A 21,759-nucleotide genomic window follows, 5' to 3' on the forward strand; every position below is an offset into this window, starting at 1 on the left:
AATAATTATTTGTGTGCTTTGGAGTTTCTGTGCTGATTAATTTTTTCAATAAAAGCTGGGTAGCTCTTGAATTGTTACAAAATAAGGCTGTATTTCCTCCTTCAGCCCACTGACTGCAATGTTGACACCTTGAGATGCCATGAGACCTAAATTCTGAACATCATGGCATAGAGTGCATCCCAGTTTTCCATGTCTGGCACATAACCATTCATTTTAGATTTTAAAATGGAGCTTTAGCGGAAGTTCAGGCTGGAAGACTCCACCCCCTTCGTTCGCCCATCGACGTCATGCTCATCTCCGACCTCAGCGTGGACCTCACCCGGTGCGTTCAATCAGCAATCAGGCTCTGCATAAAAGGATCCAGACCCAAGCTGTCAGCTGCTTCCCAGCTGCGTTAAATCCATTCATCTGCACGCCACAGCTTCTCCACAGCTTCGTGATTTCCCGTCCTTCGACCTCGCATCCTGCATTGGTCCTTTTTTTTTCCCCTCAGACGCTCCTCGGATGCCAGAGATTTCTTCTGGCCCAGCCTCTATCATTTCAAGCAGCTTCTCCCGCCTATCTCGCACCTGCCTGGGGTTTCGCTTACTCCACGATTCACCTCTGAAAACATAACAAGCCCTCCGGTCACCTTGTTAACTTTGACCTTTGGCCCGTGACGCACGACGCGTTACTTCCCGCGCAGTCAGTGAGACAAGGTAGCTAACTGCGGAGCTGTACGTGGAGGTGGCTGCCTGTTTAAAGAGGCCACGTAAAGAAAGACGACAGAATCAAAAGAGATGGTCTAATGGAAGCAGCAAAAGGCCGTCTTCCTCCACCTGCCAAGCTTCTCTCACTTCCGCATGCCGTCATAGTCAGCATTTCTCCGGATTTCCCCCTCTACGCCCGTGTTTATCCCCCTCCCGTTACGGCGCCATTAGAACTCGAGTTCTAATGTCCAAGGATTTTATCCGAACATTGACTTGGTTAAAACATCGTCACCTGTTTCTCCGAGGCGCCTTTAAACATAACACTAGTTCAGCAGGTGACCAGCTGTTGCGTAAGAGCTGCAAGGCGTATGTTAGAATCCAGACAGACATGGAGGGATATCTTCCGTATAAATAACAGACGCATGTGCACTCAACTGCAGAGCAGTGCAGCCCATCTTTAACAGGTCGTTTGATCACCGCAGTTATCCATCTGCTTCACATTAGTTATTTGTCGCTAGTCAGCGCACTATTCTTTGTCATCTGAGCTATATTATAACGTATGCTACAGCATGGGCGGACATCTGGGTGCATTGCCGGCTTCAGTTAGTCGTGTCCCGGCAGTTCTGCAAGCCCCGTGTTTCATCTACATGGCCAACTCTTAGATATTCCTGCATCAATTTGGTACCGGAGTTTCCTCCACTTCCTGCTGTTTCACAGCTTTTCACAGATCAGTGTGAAAGCTGGAACTTCTGATGGTTTCCCACACAAAGGGCAGTTCAAAAGATCTTGGCAAACAATCTGCTTTATCTACAGGTAACATAAAGGTTAATGGGGCAGAATAAGTTATTAATCTGAAAACTATAATTAGGCTTTCCAATCAAGACATGGCAGGTTTTAAAACTATCATATTTTAAATTAATTTTTATGACCTAAACAGCCGATTCAATCAGTTAATCTCATCTGGAGCAGGGGTTCGCGTCTCGGCTGGCCTTCACATATCAGCGGCTTGAGGCATCAATTATCATTTACCCAATTGTGGACTTTTGCCTTGTCGCGACGGCGATACGTGCAGTAGAGTGGCCTCTCAACGTAACATGAAGTCGGCTAATAATTCCTCTTTGGTTCGGTTGAGTCTGTCCAGCGCTTCTACTAATTATTAATCAGCCTTAAATTCTTATTAATGAGGGCCTTCGTCCAATCATTGTTCCAAAAAAAAATAAAAAATTGCTCAGTGTCCATTCACTACTCATCAAAACCAACCTTAAATAGAAACTGGTTTAGTCTCAATGTAAAACATGTTTTTAGCATCCAATTTATAGGAACTTTTTTCAGACGCACAATGTATAGTGGTGTTTCATATTTTATTCAGGTAGCACAGTACAGAACAATCTAGAGGATTTAAATGGTGTGGCAATCGCTATTTCAGCAGGTGATCAACAAATGATTCTTTTTGTAGCTTAAGTTTTAGATTTTTCTTAGTAGTTTCAACTTCAGGATATTCCTGGTCTACTTGCTTCGCCGCTATCAACTGATCTGTCCCATATTCTGATGTGTCCTGTTCCAAGTCCCATTGGTTGCTTCTCAGTTTAAGAACTGAGAAGTCTCAAGATCGCCCGAAATCAGCAGATTATTTCCCAGGCCATCCTGCCACTTTCAGGTTATGCAGTCAGTTCTCTTGCTTACCCCGGTCCCACACTCAAATGTGCTCATTCCAGTCTCACTTCTGGGCCAATAGCCATTAGACACTTACCAGTCATTCTTGTGGGTTTATCACTACGGCAATCAACACTTGCAGGTATCCTAAAACTCACAGCCCCATCTAGAGTCTGAACTCCCAACCCCACTGCCGGGTCCAGTAGAGTTCATTCGCATGGTACGTCTCAACACATCAAAGCTTTTTGACGAGTTTAAGATGGCCTTTCCTTTCTATTTCCCATTTAAATTCAGTCCGTCGGGCATGGCCCCTTTTTGGGGGGATCTCCTATAGTTGGTTCAGCATCCCCTTCAACAGCTCGAGTTTCCAGCTTTTACAATATTGTTCCATGGCCGTAACCTGTTTTATGAGGGGCTATCTCCGCAAGCAATCCCAAATCGTCGCTCTCATCAGTCGTGTGTTACCATAAAGCTGAACCTTCACCACTCCATTTCATGTCATCAACCGACAATCTTATCTCTGCTCGTTTCACCCCTGATCATTTTGACTCTGTTGTTGATGAGCCGTCTCTCTCCACCTCTGCTCAGTCCAGTTCAGCTATTAGATGGAATCACTCATTTCATGTTTAATCTCAGGTCTTAATTTTATTTACTATATCCCGTTTCTTTTATCCTAATTTCGAATCTTAGTTTCTCTTTATGCTCATCCATAGCTTTAGATTATGTTCAACTAGTCTCCAAGCACTCCCTCGACATTATCTCAGCACTCCTGTCTTTTTCAGTATTCTCTTCATATGTTTTTGTATCTCTTCCCTGTGTCCATAGGTCACTCTGTGCCAGTCGAGCACTCCGCATTTCGCTGGTGGTGGTTGGTCTACCTTGTCCAAAGTGTAAACTTAGGCGATTGTCTGTGTCCTCCCATGCTACTACTTACAGGTTCGTTTCTGTGTTATTACTCGCTCGCATCCTCCAAAGGATTGAACCCACAAGTCTACTTCTAGCTTCTTTGTCCCTAAACCAATCGGCTCTATTGCCAACCGTTTGGTTTCCCTGAAGCTATCTCAGTAACCCATCAGCTTTAGCAGTCTGACTCCATGCCATCCCAGTAACCCTGCATGTCTCTGCCCCTGCAGTTGTCCCACGTCCCAGCGTCACTCAAGCTCCTGCAGTTGTCCCACGTCCCAGCGTCACTCAAGCCCCTGCAGCTGTCCCACGTCCCAGCGTCGTTCAGTCCCCGCAGTTGTCCCACGTCCCAGCGTCGTTCAGTCCCACAGCTGTCCCACGTCCCAGCGTCGTTCAGCCCCCGCAGCTGGCCCACGTCCCAGCGTCGTTCAGCACCCACAGCTGGCCCGCGTCCCAGCACAGAATAGCGCAACACCTTGTTGAAACAATATTTACTGAGATTGTTCGTTGGGTCATTAATTTGAACATGTTTTGTTGATTTTTTTTGTTGTAGTTCTTTCATAAAGTTACAAACGTTTTAAGCGAGTCAGAGGAGTACGTGCTGGTCTCAGCGTCCTGGCGGCGTTCAGTTTGTGACCTAATGCTGAGATCGACTCAAAACCTTCCGCGATCGACATATTGAACCGCTGCTCTAGCAAAGCACGAAGAGTTCAGAAACGATATGAAATGGGAAAAAAGTTATTAACTGACTAAGTCGTGTTTTAGATTGGTCTTGAAAAACTAATCAGTCACGGCTGATTAGTGGGTGCTGTCACGGCTGCACAGTGAACCCATTCATGTTTTACAGCAAACAGCCGTTCCTCTGTCTTGCAGGTACTGCGTACCCCCGCTAAATCTTTTAGGGGTACGCAGTACCCTGCCGTACCCCCTTACTTTCACCCCTAGTAATACACTAAGGCAGGAGTAATCAGTTGTTTTTCACAGTCAATAAGGAGATGTTATATGTTCTCAGTTCTACATTAACCGTATTGAACTGTTTCATGAGAAGTAAGTATGTGGTTGTGTGAGGAAGTGTCCGGACCACGGAGTTAGACTGAACAAACGCTCTTACCTTCTCCAGCTGGTGTCAGGGGGCGGCGACAGGTACACTGAGCCGTACGGACAGCTATCAATGTGATTTTTCAGGTCAAGAAAATCATCATCCCATGTAGTTTTATGACTTTTTTGTTAAATGCAAGAAGACAGAATAAAATGGATATCTGCCTACACAGCAAATTCCAAAGTGTTAGATTTCCAGTGTGTTGTATGTTAAAAATACAGTGTTAATTCAACAACATGAGTGTTAGTGAGTGTTAGTTTCCCTAAAGAGTTCCAAAGAGTTAAATAAAAAGCAATCCAGTCCAGTGTTGATTTCTAAATTAACACCAACAGTAACTCAGTCTGATGTTGATTTAGAAATCAACATCAGACTGTTCCTCCCATAATTGTAACATATTTGTGACATCAGGGGAGGAGCTACAGGAAGGGAGAGGGATGCAGCAGGCCCCTGGCCTGGACCCATGGAAGGGGAGGGGGGGGAAGCACATGGGAGGCAGAACCTTCAGGGATTCAATTTATTTATCACATCTGATGAGAGCTGTAAAAGAAGAGGTCTCTCCTGTTGAAAACTGCATACCATACCCCAGTAGCTTATATAGTAGGGTGTCGCATTGTTGACTCATGGTTGAATATTTTATTTAATATTGAATAAAAGGTTGTGCTACACGACTGACTTTATTTTCACTCTTATATTTAACTTTATGACACACAAAACTACAAATGAATCGTCCTTATTGTCTCCAAGTGCATTCTGGGTAAAGCTTGTAACCAACGTCATCATCAGTCACTTGGTAACAAATGGCAAACGAGAACAAATGGCAAACAAATTCAAAACGATGTTTTGAATTTGTGTTGTTTCATCATTAGTGACCACACTCTTAGAAATGGCTGTAAATTTACAGCGGAATTCCAGCAGTAACATACTGTTATTCCAAAATACAGTAGGATATTGTCTTCTTCTGTTGTCACAATCAAAACTCACGAATTGCAGTAAACTACCGCAAAATAATTGTACAATACAGTTTTTTTTCCCTAGGCAAGACATTTTACTTGTATTTGCATCTTAGAGAACCAGCATTTAAAGACAATATTAAACGGAAAGAAAAAATACTTTCCATAATAAATCTTTTAGGGAATGAATCGAAATCTACAGAGCATAATCAAAAATGTCAGATTACCAGTGTTGGTGTTGTATGTTAAAAATACAATGTTAAACACTTGTTTAGTCAAATTCAAAGATAGGTTTGTCAGTTTCCCTAAAGAGATGATGTTTTCTAAAGAGTGGCTCCAATCGCAACATATCTGTGACGTCACGTGTTTGCCCGGGAGACAGCAGTATGGCGCCTTGTCTGGAGCTTATCATAACAATAAGTTCCCCAAAGCTATTAAAACATGTTCTTTATGTTCTCTCTTTAATGTATTTATGTAATGTAATGGTGATGTATTGTCTCAATGTTTGTAACTCCCTGGCGGACATTATACCACAATGTATGCTGCGTTTATACTGTTATGTATTCTGTATCTCAATAAAGATCTATTTAAAATAAAAAACAAAACAAGGTAAGTTCCATGTTAAGACCATCATGTTTTTGATTTTGATTATTTTTTATGAATGCATTAACTTTCTGTAAGTAAGTTTATGTAAGTAAGTTTATTTGTTTGGATATCGCCGTACGACTGTTCAGTACAGGGGTGCTCAAGTCCAGTCCTTGAGAGCTGCCATCCTGCAACTTTCAGATACTTCCCTGCGCCAATTTACACACCTGAATCAAGTGAATGGCTGGTTAGCAGGTCTGTTCAGAGCTGATCCTGGTCTGTTGGAGTAAAGATGCATCGAAACGTTGCAGGACGGTAGCTCTCGAGGACTGGACGTAAGCGCCCTTGGTTTATTATTTTTGTTAGCAGCTAAAGCTAGCCAAGCAGGTGTAGCACGGGGTGTCGGGTGGTTAAACCAACATTAAAACTGTCAGAAAGGCCGTTTGAGTTAACATTATTTAGCTGCGGAGTCGTTTTCTTGAAGTTTTCGGCTATAGACGGCATAATGGATAGAGTGGCTGTGCTGGACCGGTGGTTTGATCTATGCGATCAAAGCTAAGCCAAAATGTTTTTGTCTCTATAAATAATAATGATGATTAAAAATGACATTGGCTGCCTCTTTTTTTTCATTAGTACGTCATGTTGGTGACTGAAGCCTATTATGATGACTTCAACACATTTCTTCTGACAGGTTGGCAGAAGGAATGCTGTCCAGAATGTTTCTATAAGCTGACTAATTTCTATAATGCCTAATGTCTGAGTTGTGTTCATGGTAATTATTTCTGACATTTTTATGCTTTATGTTGTAGGTGGTGAAAAATGCTCTCCAGGGTAAACCGGGTGGACAAAGTATTTTGAATGACTGTGATGGTGACACACATACACAAAGGTGGGTCTGGTTAGTTTTGATCACTTCTCTTCAAAATGTTTATTTATTATCCTAATGTGTCTGCTATTTATCCTGTTGTTCCTCCAGGCTGGGAAAACTAGGCATTCTTTTGTTGGTTCATGTGCTTCGTCCTACATCCAAAGGCCACAAGAAACGGCTCATGTCAAACTGTGGACAATGTTTTCAGATATGTGCAGGTATGTGGTTATTCTAATGATCCTACTTCTTTGTAGAAGCACTTTCTCATTGGCTTTGTTTGCTATCTGAATGTAGCTGTGCTGCTAAATATATTTAATAATTTTTATTATTCGTCTTCTTATCATTATGTCAAAGATGCAAGCCAGTGTTGAAGCCTTCCTCATTGCTGTGGAACCAGGACTTTACCTGGCAGAGTGGACACTCTTTATTATGATGATAATTTAAATCAGTGGTCCCCAAACTGGCCAGATCCGGCCCACCTCCACATTTGGTCCAGCCCCCTGAGCAATACCAGAGAGCGTTCAGATTTTTTTTCATATACCGTATTTTCTGGACTATAAGCCATTTATGTGTGGATTTTTTTTCAACCACCAGGGGGCTCTTTAGCAGGAAGTGAATCATTGGAAGTCAAAATTGGAAATAAAAGAAGAAAGTGCCCATTAAAACGGAATTAGGTTTTAATAGGGAATTGAAATTTGAGAATGTTGTTGATCAGTTAAATAGCATTGAGGGGAAAAAGAAGATTTTTTTTTTTTTTTTTTTTTATAATACTGGGATTATTATGAGAATTTGAAGCATATAGGCTATATTAGGATCCAGTAGATGGCAGTAGTGCAACAATAATGGATGCAAGCTGCCGTTGAAATCTAAAGAAGCAGCAGCAGCAGAAGAAAAAGAAGGTGCCCATTTTGATTTAGCACATGCTAGTAGCAGGCACGAATGGTCAGCACTTTTACTGTTACAATTACCGTTCGGAAACTACCGTAATCAGTTCAGTTAAATCTAATCTTGGCAACTTTTTCTTTTTTAACCGTAATAAATGTGATATTCAATTGACCTGTTATTACTCACATTTTTTGTGTCCACCCCCCTCTGCTGCTGCATTGTTGTGGAAAATCTGGAGTGGCAGAGATATCTGCAGCTTAGATGTTTACTGGTTTAAAAAAAAAAAAAAACTTTGAGATGTTGGTTTATAGTCTGATGCGGCTCATAGTTCGGAAAATACAGACTATAATCCTTCCTGGATTTTTTCTGTGAAGAACCCAGAGAGGGTTATTTGGTTATTATTTATTTCATTAATAGTGTTATTATTTATTTCCTGACTTTTGTTCTGTGAAGATCCCAGAGAATGTTATTTGATTGTGCTTTCTGGAAAACAATACATTTTACATTTAGACACTCCTGTAATCGTCACACTTTTTCTATTACAAACTGACTCCGGCCCCCACCAGAGAAGGGAAAAGTTATGTGGCCCTCACAGGAAAAAGTTTGGGACCCCTGATTTAAATGCATACTGTATCAATAAGAGAATTTGTTCTTCCAATTAAGGACGTGGTTTATTACAGTCCCTGTGGCAAGCAGTTTTCTGCATGGTCAGCATTGAAGGCCATATTGTCTTTGAGAGGGTCCAGTCAACATTCCAGACAGGACAGTGTTGTTCATCTCCAACCTCCAATATTAACATGAGGCAGCCAAGAGTTTGGTTCATTCAACGGTAAAACCATTCCTATAATTTTTTTTACAATGACGTAGTTTTAAAGTTCTAAAGTAAGTTATGATAATATACTGGAAATATATGTGGTCTGAGGCATAGTGGTGCCTTTAAATAAAAATTCTGTTCTGACAGAATTCTGTTCTGTTTTCTGTTATGTGAAGTTCTGATTATGCAGATTATGCATTTTATAACCGCACCAATTGTAGCACTTCTAAGAAACCTACACCGGGCTAGGTATTAATGTTCTATCGTAAAACTATGACTGTACTTTAAAAAGTAGCATTACAGTTGTCTTGGCAGTAGCTTACTCATAAAGTGAATGCAGTAGTAAAACTAAATTTACAGTAAAAATACTGGAACGCCAGTATTTGAAGGCATATTTAGTTTCACCACTGTATTTTACGGTGGCCAACAGATACAAACACCCAGCAAAGACGAGAAAAACGCATGCAACATAAAAGAGATGCAAACAAAAAATGCTGAAAACAGAAGTGATCCAGACCACTAGGGGGAGTCGAACAAAGAACAGCTGTGTCCGAAGTCAGGTTTTGCATCTTTGGGTTCTCGACGACCGGAAGAGAGAAGCTGTAGCTTTCAGCTAGCTGCTTAGCCTCTACCATGGCGCTATGTTGCTTAGCAACCGTGACAACGTGAATCACATAGCGGCGAAGGAAAAAAAAAAGGGACTCGAAGTTTTTTTTTTCTCCTGATTTCTCTTACTCTTCACCTTTTGTAAGAAAGTCTGTTGCATATTTAAAAAATCTTAGTCTGATTCTAAAATGTTCAAACACGTATAGCACATTTACACAAGGAATGTAAGCAAAGTATCCCTTTTCAAATACTCTCCAAATCTCAGGTAAGACAATTCAGTTTAATCAAACTATTATGTTTTTAGGCTTAACTTTAATCAGTCAAACCGATTTGCTCAGGAATAAATGAAATATTTGAGTGAACCAAAATATTACAACTAGATGTTACCTGACTTAATATCTGTGTTTAACTAACTGTCATTTGGGAAAGCCTAAATGAGTCAGGTGTTCTCCTGTGGTATACTAAACCTGGACCAGCAGGCGAGGGGAGCTGGGTGTTAATACAGCTGGAGCAGACATCTCCGAAAACGTCGGACCAATATTGCAATTAGGTGATGCACCGATGAACTGAGCAGAAATGTCTGATTTATACATCTACATTCTTGCCTACAAACATTGTTTAAATCATGTTGTGTCACGGCTGCTAAGCAACATAACGCCGAGGTGGAGGCTAGGCAGCTAGCTGAAGGCTACAGCTTCTCTGCAATGCTCTCTGCCTTCGCAGGACCCCTCTTCTGTAGACCGGGTTGTTTCTCAAGCCCATGAAAGAATAAGCTTGAAAGGATGCAGACCCTGAATTTGGACACAAAGATCTAGTGGTCTGGAACACTTATTTTTATATATATTTTTTGCATCTCTTTTTTGTTTGCGTATTTTTTTAGTTGTATTTGTTTTTCTCATTTGCTGCGCGTTTGCACCTGTCGACCACCGTAGTATTTTAACAATTCTGTATTTTAGTTCTGCTGGTGTCCATATGGTTATGTGTATTTGTTATAAGTTGCATTGTGATCACTGTCATGTGTAGAGTGTTACGGAGTTCCCCTGTCTGACTCTGCTGACTTCCACTCACATGTAATGGACCTGTCATGTGGACAAGGGAGCAGGGGAGTGGGAGGACCAGGACCGATGCTGATCTGACAGAACACCGGAAGAGCGGAGAGTTCAGTGTGTGTTAGCAGTGAAGCTATTCAGTTGAGTGTAATGATTTGTTAGAGGCACGAGCTGCAGCCTAAGGAATAGCAGCTCGCTCTCTTTCTTTAAGTTTTTGACTGTAAACTGCAAAATGGGGGAGTGACTGTGCTGGACCGTTGGCTTGATCTATGCCACAGGTGTCAAACTCCAGTCCTGGAGGGCCACTGTCCTGCAACATTTAGATGTGCCGCTGTTGCACCACACCTGAATACAATAATTAGGCGATTAGCAGGACTCTGGAGAACTTATCTACACAATGAGGAGGCAATTGAGCCATTTTACTCTGGTATTTTTTACCTGTGCCATATCTAAATGCTGCCAAAAGGTTTTTTCTTTGTTAGTGTGTCATGTTGGTGACTGTTATGATGACTTCAACACATTTCTTAAGACAGGTTGGCACGACTTTTAATGCTGTCCAAAACTTTTTCTATAAGCTGACTAATTTCTTTAGTAATTATTTCTGACTTTTTTATGCTTTATCTTGAAAACCAGGTGGGCAGAGTAATTTGAATGAAGATGATGGTGACAGACACAGGTGAGTCTGATTAGTTTTGTTTACACTTCTTTTTAAAATATTTATTTATTATCCTAATGTTACTGCTATATTTCCTGTTTGTCCTTTCAGACTGGAAGTCTTCCTCCTTCATGTTGGTGAAAACAAGGGCAGCACCAAAGACACTTCACTATCAGTGACCACAAGACCATCCATGGCCTCTTCCAATGAACTTTCAAAGCACACTTCACCTTCAGTGCAAAGTACCTTTGTTGTATATTGCTGTCAGTGTTTGATGTTTTGAAATGAAAGTGCAACATGCTGCAACTGGTGCTGGTGTTTTTGTAGATTCAAGTGGCATCTAATGTCTTTTAAAATGAATTTGGTGATTATTTATGGCCAGTAGTTTCTGGGGGAAAAAAGGTTTTAATTGCTCTAGTGGCTTTTATTTATTAGTAAATTGACAAAAAAAAGTGGGTAATGAGAGAAGGGGTAGACCGGGAAGTGAACCTACGACAGCCACCTTGAAAACTAGAGCGTCCACATGTGGGTTGTGCTTAACCACCACAGAACACACTGCCAGTAGTATTTTAAAACTCAGATTTCTATCTTAATATATACTTATCACCGTTCTGTGTTAGATTAACACGCTCATAGTGTTACTTTTGACAAAATACACTAGTGTTGAGTAAGTCAACACTGATGTGTGTTTAATTTCAACTACTGTGAATGTTGATTCAACTATATCACAAATAACACTTTCAAAAGTGTAATTTCTACACCATCCAGAGTGGACCAATATAGACACTTGAATTCAACTCTGTAGGAGTTGACTGAACACTTCCAAATTTGCTGTGTACAGTTTACTGATTCGTTCACCAAACGGATTTCATTGCAAGACTTCTTTCTCAGCACACTATTTATAAAAAATATAAACCTTAAACTGGAGGTGCACCCACCTTCCAATACTATCAGGATAGAAAAAGAAAGAATGTGATAATTTTTTACTATTAGTTCATTTGGTTCACAGAAAAACAACATACCACTGTAGTTCTTGGACTGATTTTGTGTGGCCCCCAAATATGGTTCAATGATGATAAAAAATTGGCATGTCCAGCACAGGTAGTTGATGTAGACGTAGATGTCCAAAGTGTGGCCCGGGGCCATTCGTGGCCCTCTGAATGATTTTGTTTGGCCTCCAATCAGAATTCAAGACTATTATTCGTAGTATTCCTGTTTTATTTCTCATTCTTCCGCCTTGATTCCAATTATGTATTATATACAACCCCACAACAAAGAAATGGCACCCATTGATCCACGTCACATTCTTGATGAAAATTATACCGTAAATATGTTTTGAACATTCTTTCAGGAGATAAAAACAACGCAAAAGGAGAATAAATAATAATGTTTCCATTACAGTTTTAAAAAAAAGGGGGCCTGTTGAAAAGCATTTGTACCATTATCAATAACCAATGGAAAAATCTTTGTCGGCATTATAGTAATGCCGACATTATATTTGTTGACTAGCTTTTTGATTTTTTTTTTTTTTACCAATTTAAACTCAGAACTCTGGCTAGACCAGAGTTTTAGTCAGTATTTAATTACTTTTAGTCAGTATTTAATGTTAGGGCATTAAATTCCCTATAGTACTATTTTCACCAATTTCGTGATAACACATGTAACTTATTGCATGGTTCTATAATGACAAAGATTATTATTAAAAACATGTGGTTCATCTTAAAAGATTACTTTAAACCTAAAAATCCCAGGGGTACGATAACGTTGTCTTTAATACTTGTTTTTACTGGATTTTTTACTGGATTTCGTCTGAACTGAGCCTCAATGTTGCCGTGTTAGATGTAGCTCTTAGGGTTTTCATTTTGCAGTTTCTCTGATTATATTCTAGTTTGACATGAGGCAACTTGCTGAGACAAGCACCCTGCTGGAAACTGCTCACTCTCTTTGAACAGGTAAAAATAAAAGCTTGTTCTGTGCAGAATGGAAGTACTTATATTCTGAGCTGATGTTGCTTTGGCTTTGTAAACTGACAGGTAGCAACAGCTCTCCTCTGGGATCATTGCTGATGTCCGTCCACCAGGCTATGACAGACAGCATCATTTCATCTAGATGTCTGACATAAAAGTAGAACTGATAAAACTTTTGGTCACACTTGCTTGTTGCCAGTTAATCAGTATTTAAGGTGAAATATGGCTTTCTACTCAGGGTGGCACTTCATTAGGGGGTCATTCACCAGTTCATAAATTCTTTCTCCTGACCCTAACGATGACGCATAGTTCTAACTTTGCAACTAATCACAAGCTACTGTCGTAAATCATTAAATTATATACCTTTCTGCATGCTACAACAGGAAATACCATCGTGCCTGAAATAGACTTTTCTTGACTTTTAGGGTTTTGGTGCCGAGTGTGTTATTATTGCACTTAGCAAGCATTCTCATTGCTTATTTATTTACAAGCTTTTACTTGTACTAACATAAGGGCGATTTCTTTTTTAGTATTTGGTGTTTTTTAACTCTAGTTAAAAATGCCACTATGCAGTTGCTACCACTGAAACTGAGCTTCTCTCAACTGAAGGTGGTAAAGGACAAAATATAAACTGAACTGGTCAAACTTAGCGTGACTATTTCTAAAGCACCAACAGAACACTAGTTGTTGGTTCATCTGTGATTTTACTGTCTAAGCAGAAGATTCTTATATCCACTAATAGGAAATAACATTAAATAATTGTACTTGATGGTTCCCCAAATAAGGAAATTACTGAAATTTGCATTACCATTATATGTTTTACAACCACATCTATTAAGGCAGTGTTTCTCAACCCTGGTCCTCAAGGCACACTGCCCTGCATGTTTTAGGTTTTTTCTTGCTTCAGTCCAGCTGATTTTAATAGATGACTGATTAACAGGCTTTTGCTGAACTGCAATCAGTTGAATTAGGCACATTAAAGCACTCTCTTTAGCACATGTAGGACAGGCACACTGTCCTACATGTTTTAGGCACACTGTCCTAAAACATGTAGGACAGTGTGCCTTGAGGACCAGGGTTGGGAAACACTGTAAGGAATTACTGAACATGTTGACTGTAACTTCCAGTCTCCCAGCACTGACACAGCTGTAAAGGATATTTGGCGTCCATGCTTGTCTATAGAGAGCGATTTCCGATTGGGCGATGTAATTCGGTTCCGGTCTCGGTAGACTCTGTCCACCAATCCGTGGTGTCGCGTGGATCTATTAGTGTCAAGACCTAAATTCTGAGAGATGATGAAAAGACATTAATTAACAAAACAACAGAATCACTCACTGTGAAAAAAAAATCCTTCCCGCCAAAGACATTTATGTGTATTAAGTAAGTAGTTACTGTGTTACTTAAACAAAGTTTAAGGAAATCCTTCCTTAAACTTTGAAGTCAGCTTTAGCCAAGGTAGGCTGACCAAAGTCCATGTTCCACAATCTTTGCCAGTAGAAAATAAAGGAAGCGTCTGAGTACCAAACGGCTGTAGAACAGATAATGGAACTCAGAGCAAAATGACAAACACTGGAATTAAACTTCAAAAATTTAAAATTAAACTTCAAAAGTGAAGTTTAATTTGAATACTTCACTTTTGTGAAGTATTCAAATTAAACCTAAACATGTAAAACAAAAAAAATTTAAAACAAAGTTTTGGTGCATAAGTAGAATACTAATTATTTTAACTTGTTTAATACTAAAAAAAACAGCAAAATGTACTCAAAAATTTAGACAGAAAAGTTTTTTTTATCTTGATTGAGTGATTTTTTCCCAGAGAAATTAGGGTGAAGGAAAACATGTTTTTTCCTTCTTTCCTATAGAGAGAGGCATTCAATAATTCTGTTCTGTGTTAAAAGTTCCCCAAACCAATTTTTCCATCACCTTGGCAGCTTTGATTGCTAGTTTATTTCATTCATTTAGTCTGATTTTTTTTCTTCAAACTTACAGCTTTAATGAGAAGTGTACGTCCATTTAGTATGGCCATGAACATCATGTAAATTTGAGGCTTTAAATGGTTGATTCGAATTTGTTATACAACATGCAGCTGTAAGTATTTAATGAAAAGACTACTATGGTTTGTAAAAGTTTGATTTTAAAGTTAATTTGTTATAATCCAGAATGAAGGAACATAACAAACATGTACACAAATCCCAAGAAAAGAACTTGACATGTACTGTATCTCCATATCTATACGCTAGTCACTTGAACCTTGTTAACAAAATCCTGCTACTATTCCAGCTATTTTTAACCCAGCTGAACCATCATGTTCCACTCAGTTGTTCCACAAAGTTGTCACTACAGCCCTTAGGGGTGATAATGTCCCCTCAAGGACAGAAGAGGAAAAGACGAACTGAAGAGTAAGAACAAAGAGATTTCCCATCAGGTTTTGTATCTTTGCCTGAGAGAGAAATTATCCACAATGGGGGGAAAAAAAGCAGAATTTATTGTCACTGGTAATGTTTTCTTTAACTGGTGTGTGTTTGGTGCCACGTTGTGACTGGGGGTATTTTTGTAACTGTCTGCACACACAGTGAACGTAACCAGAGAGCGGGTCGCACACAGACCTCAACAGAGACTGGGAGGAAGTCTCTTGAATATTTAGTGCAATTCCCTTAGCAAGTTGCAACTTGACCAAACATCTGTTTCATCAAAAATCTTGTGACTGAACATACAACCACTCTGTCTAGCAGAATTTGTAGAGCTAATTTGTTTTTGTTGTTTTTTCTTAAGAATCATCTAGATTCTAGAAGCTTCCAATATGTTTCAGAGCATGGCTATGAAAAGGTCTCCACAAACTGAAAGCCCCACATACTTGGGCGTGCTTCACTCCGCAGAGGTTAGTGTTTATCATTGTAGGCGGACTCGGAGCCTACACAAAGGAAACATCCACACAAAGGAAAGTTTTTACGGGCTTTGTATGCATACTCGGTTTCACACAATAAACTGCTCCACAGGAAACAGTGTTCACATCACAACACTGAGCTGATAAGGTTGATACCCACTAGCTTATCAAACTTGCTAATGACCTAAACCTTCAGAGCCACATTAACACAGTCACAAAGTCGGCCTTCTATCACCTGAAGAACATCTCCAGGATTAGAGGACTTATGTCTCAGCACGCTCTAGAGAAACTCATCCAAACTCATTTAGCCGCATTGATTACTGCAACAGCGTCTTCACAGGTCTGACTACAAATCAATCAAACAGCTACAGCTGATGCAGAACGCTGCCGCTCATGTTCTCACTAAAACCAGGAAGATAGAGCACATAACACCAATTTTAAAGTCCCTACACTGGCTCCCTGTATCTCAAAAAATAGACTTTAAAATACTGTTGTTAGTTTATAAATCACTGAACGGTTTAGCACCACAATCCCTTAAAGATCCGTTATTGCTGTACCAACCGTCTAGACCCCTCAGATCTTCTTGTTCTGCTCTGCATCCCCAGAACCAGAACAAAACGAGGAGAAGCAGCATTCATCTTCTACGCACCACAAATTTGGAACAAACTTCCAGAAAACTGTAAAACAGCTGAAACACTGGGTGCCTTTAAATCTCAACTTAAAACCCACCTATTTAGAGTTGCTTATGGCTAAATTGCAGGTTTTGATGTCTTCGATGTTTTTAATGTTTTTATTGTTACTTTTCATCTAGTTATTAACTACTTTTTATTTCTCTTTCACACTGTTTATGTAAAGCCCCCTCGGAAAACGTCCCAGTTAAATGAATCTATATCTAGGGGTGTGAGAATCCTTGTTAAATGACATCTTAACTAAAACTGTGAGGTGTGAGAATCCTTGTTAAATGGCGTTTTAACTGAAACTGAGGTGTGAGACGTTTAACTGAAGTCCTACAAGGGGTGCGGGTTTTAATGTTTTTATCTGTTTTAACCTGTTTTTTTTTTTCTTTAAAAAAAATTCTCTGGCTTTCTAACTGTTTATTCACTGTCACATGCTGTTTTTATTTTTATTATGTAAAGCACTTTGAAATGCCTTGCTGCTGAAATGTGCTACACAAATAAAATTTGATTGATTGATTGATAATATCCTTTTCCTTAGCAAGTTGCGGGAAATGAAAGAATTTGTCCCGAGATATGTATGCTAACAGTACACTTGACTATGAAATCTCTGCCGTCTGTGGACAATGCATGGAGTCCATGCAGCTCACAGAATACACATAATATCCCCCGAGTATGTGGGGCCAAAATCTTAGCTTATTTCATTGTGTTTTTCCAAACCAGCTGTAATATGTGTTGGATATTATTGGCTCACAGGAACCCCCTTTGATAATAACTTTTCAACTTTAAGATATTGATTTGATTATTACATCCATTTTGCCCAAAGCACCAGTAGTGGCAGTGAAACAATCTCACAGCATGTTGCTACCACCGCCGTTTTTGACAGTCGGTACACTGTTCTGAAATTCCTTTTTGTCTCTCTGTAAAGTGCTGCTAGCTGTCCAGAAGTCTCCAATTGAGGCCAGAATGTCCCAAAAAAAACGTGAGTTTTCATGAATTAAGCCAGCTAAGCAAGAACTAAAGGAGGCGAATCTGGCTGGGATGTATAAAATATGTGTTGGACATCATCATAAGAGTAAAATGTAGCAGAGGTGTGTGACATCAAAATACTTTTCCTCTTTTTTTTCTGTCTGTACAGTTCAGAGTCACTCAGGTAAAACAGCAGCAGGTTAAGTCACCTCAGCACTTTCATATCTTGTGACATGAGGTTATCTCTATCTGACCAAAAAACATTCTCTTGAAGATCTTTGGCTTCTCCATGTCAGTCAAGTCTAAAGGCATCAGTTTTGAAGAAGGGACTTTCTTCATCAACACCTTCCCAGTCCACGGGACGTAAACTTCTCTTCGCTGTGGACGGTGACACCAGTAGAAGATTCCAGTTCGTAACAGGCTTGAGAGTTGGTGATTGCTGTATTGTTCCACACAGCAATCACTAATAAATTTGCTCTTATTTGAGTCAGACAGTTTTGCCCTTCTTCTAGACCTAGCTAAAGTGGTGACACTTGTCCTAATACTAGCATCCAGCTCTGTGAGCTGATAGTCTACAAGTATTTGGAAAAGGCTTCAAAAGACTCTCCCAACTTTGTCAAATCTACAGTTGTCCTTTATAGGTCTTCATTAAGTTCTGTGGGCTTTCCAATTGTTCTACGTGTTGGCCAGTCTAGAGGGTCCTGTGATCGAAATCGAATTGTCAATACAAGGTCACACATTTGCGAAACATTTGTTTTCACACACACGCACACACACACAGATAGTATGGTCAAATGAATACTACCTGCAGATACTAGCTGCAGTCAGTCCAGATCATTGACAACAAAGTGAAAGACCTTGACCTGCGAAGTTTAAAGGCATTGACAATCATTCAGCTGCACTTTACCAAAAGACTTCTACTCATTTACAGCTGCATGTATGACTTTTGCATCCTGAAGGAACCATTCAAAAAAAATTAACGAAAATACAAAATTGACATGACATTCATATGCATGATTGTGTATAAGCTGTATTTCAAAACTGTTCAGAATGTTGCTGTAAGATTGTTTGTTCCCCCTAATGAAAAAAGTATACTTTAGTATATTTCAAACATTCATTTGTGAAAGTACATTTTAAGTATACTAAGTATTAAGTGTAACACCTAGAAATATATATGAAGTATACTAAGTATGCTTGTACCAATTTCGAAATTATAACTTTAAACGCACTTAAATATAATTGTACCAAAATACACTATTAAGAAATATATTAAATAAAAGTATACTTTAAGGGAACAAAATATGTATTTACCCAAGTGTAAATATACACTTGGTTAAGTGTATATTTAAAAGATATTTAAAATATCTGTCAAAGATATTTTGGGTATATTTTAAAATATATGCTCAAAATAGAAATTTTTTAAATTCACTTAAGGCTACTTTAAATTATCAATTTCAGTATGTTTTAAATTACATCTCAGTGTATATTTTAGGCTAATAAAGTATGCCTTTTTAGGTGCCTTAATAATCTTTTACTATTTTTGTTAAAATTGCAAGGAATAAAAAAATTATAATCCTGATGTAATGATGTTTAACAAAGTACCCAATCCATTTTGAGATGTATTATGTAATATCTATAAGTCAATGGCATTAGCTCCAATTCATACTCCAGACCAGATGGTGGCGGTATTGCACACTTTCATAAAAAATGTTTTAAAAAACACCATAAAGAGAAGAAAAGCCTTGAATCCAGAAAAGATAACACGCTGTTCAAGTTTGCCATTTTTACTCGCATGATACTGCCTTAAAAGTAGAGAGGGCCTTGATAATAGTTAACAATTTTGGTAAATTCAAGCTGGTGAAGTCCTAGTCCGAGTTAGACGACATCAGAACAGGACAACAACCAATGGAAATAAAATGTGGATCACAAAAGGAGCCCGAAGGGACGAAGGCTGCTAACGTGTTGCTAGCTAGTGGTAAGTTTGCTTATTAATTATCTTTGTTTAATTATAAACAATGCAGCAAAGATATAAACAAATTTAAGTTGGTTTCAGAAATAATTATTTTATCAATTTTATTGTGACTTTTATGATTATTTCTATAACATTCATGTTATAACTGCATGGAAGCTCTGTTTGTTGCGACTTAATACACTTTTCTTCATAAACTTAGCCTGGTTTTAATTAAGCTCCGAATGACAGAGATTTTGATAGTGTGAGGCTTTTGTTATAACTTGTTCATCAATGTTTTTATCTTCAACATATTTTTGCAGTCTAAGCAAATGAAGATGAAAGAGGAAGCTAGAGAGATCATGTATTAGAAAACCTAAAGACCTTCCGGTCTCAGAAGAAGTTGTGACTCTACCAGATCACCACACCAGCTCTGAGGATGAACCTCCACATTGTCTTCATGGTGTAAGTCTTTTTTTCTATTTTTTTTTTTTTTTTTTTTACTGACCAGCTAGCTACATTTTCAACAGCAAAAACTGCTGTGTTACCAACACTAAGTGCTTAATAAACATGATTTGATTTGAAAAATAACTGGAATTTTCCCCCTTATTAATCTTTCATACATTATATTCATTGTAATCGTTTCAGGGCCCTGTGATGGACTGGTCCAGGGTGATCCCCCGTCTCTCATCTGATGACCACTAGAGACGGGCACCACCAGCCCCCCTCGCTACCCTGCAAGAACCACCATGTTCAAATCATGGATGGAAAGTTTTTAAGGTAGTTTGTCTCCCTTAAGGTCACACTTAAAACAGCTTCATAGTTGATGCCAACATCAACTGAATCTATGGCATTGCTGACTTTTTTTCTACTTCTAACATAAACAGGCAAAGACACAGAAATGTTTTTCCACCCCAGGCATCTGGTCCCAATCATCATCAGTTCTGATTATGTCACATACATAGCGAGTCCACAACGTCTTAAAATTGTAAGTATTATTTTTTCATTGTCATTTTTCTGTACTGTTTAAAATACAAATGATTTCTCTGTTTAATTGCTCTATTGTTCTTTTTTGTAGGTTTCTGTAAGGTGCAGTGGTGCAGTGAATGGGAATGTTCTGTCGTTCATCCTCACTGTTCTTAGGAAGGAGAAATGCCAGTTTGTCTGCAGTGATACTGGGATATATACTTTAGTATTAGTTTAATACTTAAACTTTACATTTCCTCTAAAGTGCACCTATTGTTTTATTGTGCTAATTTTCATAAGCATGCTGTCTGTAAACTTTGAATGCATTGACAATTTGTACAATTCTGTTATAGTATAATGGCTCTTGAAAAAATGTGGGTAAGACTTTGACGGGGTGTGCATAAGATTGACATGATACTGTAATAAACATGACATAACTCCTGTTAGGAACATACCAACAGTGGCATGAAGTGTCATTCAGTAAATAACGACAATTTTAATGCGAAGTTGCTATAAAGTATAATTAGTTGCTTTAACAATGTAATTAGTTTTACATGTAAAGTGTGTTGTAATGGATCTTTCTGTGTTCTGGTAGCCTGATGTGTTGGCACTACTGATGTGTTATGAAGCATGTAATGTAGAAAGTGGCAAAGCAGAATAATAAAATACATTAAGTAACTAAAAAGTGTACTTCATTAGCAATTATAATAAACCAAAAGTATAATTGCAGCATTTTCTAATCACACTACTAATATATTAAATATGTATTTACAACATACTTAAAATACATTTTAAGTATATGTTAAATCTAATTCAATCAATAAAATAGTACACTCAAAATGTATGAATCAAGCAAGTTTTTAGTACATTAAAAACAGTGCACTTAAAGTACACCAAGTACTGCTTAAGTTTGTAAAAAAAAAAAGTATGTTGATGTATTTTTGGTACACTTTAAATAGTGCTTAAATACTACTTTAAATACACTTAGCACAAAATTAGTATGTCAAAAAAGAAAAGTCAACCTTTAAGTATAATAATAAAAATACTTGAAATATAGTACTCATGATTAGTCCTACTAAAAGTAGTATGTTAAAATTTAACATACATAGTACACAAATTTTTCACTTGGGTCCACATGCACATAAATACAAATGCTAGCAAAAAGCAATTTCATCTCTAAATCTACTAAAATTGATTCCTACACTGCAAAAACTAAAATCTTAGTAAGATTAAATATCTTAAATTAAGGAGATTTTTCTTATTTTATTTCTGACAAGATAATTTTTCTCACCAAGAGGGATTTATGTTAGAATATTTTTCTTATTTTAAGTGTTTTTGTACTTAATTATCTCAGTAAGATATAAAAGCTTAATATTAAGAAAATATTACTTATTATGAGTAAATATGTGCTAGAATCTAGATTATCAATATTTACCTATCAAAGTTCAAGTCTAGAACTTATTTTATATAAGTAAAAATTTCTTATTTCAAGCACAGAAAGCGAAATCACATACTTAATGAAATGTATTCAGATAATTAAAACGGACTATGTCCAAATGGAATCCTTTGTGTTATTGTCAATGAAAAAAAAAAAA

General features: G+C 38.3%; 1 protein-coding gene across 4 annotated transcripts in view; it reads right to left on the bottom strand.

The window, feature by feature from the left end:
- crtc1a (CREB regulated transcription coactivator 1a) overlaps positions 1-21,759 on the bottom strand; it is a 64,025-nt gene that overhangs the window by 35,615 nt on the left and 6,651 nt on the right. For all 4 annotated transcript variants that reach the window (XM_008433445.2, XM_008433444.2, XM_008433447.2 and 1 more), the window contains 2 exons: positions 13,883-14,008; positions 4,357-4,418 (listed from right to left, as the gene is read on the bottom strand). In XM_008433445.2, coding sequence (XP_008431667.1) covers positions 4,357-4,418; positions 13,883-14,008 — 188 coding nt within the window. The remainder of the gene's footprint in view (positions 1-4,356; positions 4,419-13,882; positions 14,009-21,759) is intronic.

Source organism: Poecilia reticulata, linkage group LG17, assembly GCF_000633615.1.
Source record: "Poecilia reticulata strain Guanapo linkage group LG17, Guppy_female_1.0+MT, whole genome shotgun sequence".
Classification (NCBI taxonomy): domain Eukaryota; kingdom Metazoa; phylum Chordata; class Actinopteri; order Cyprinodontiformes; family Poeciliidae; genus Poecilia; species Poecilia reticulata.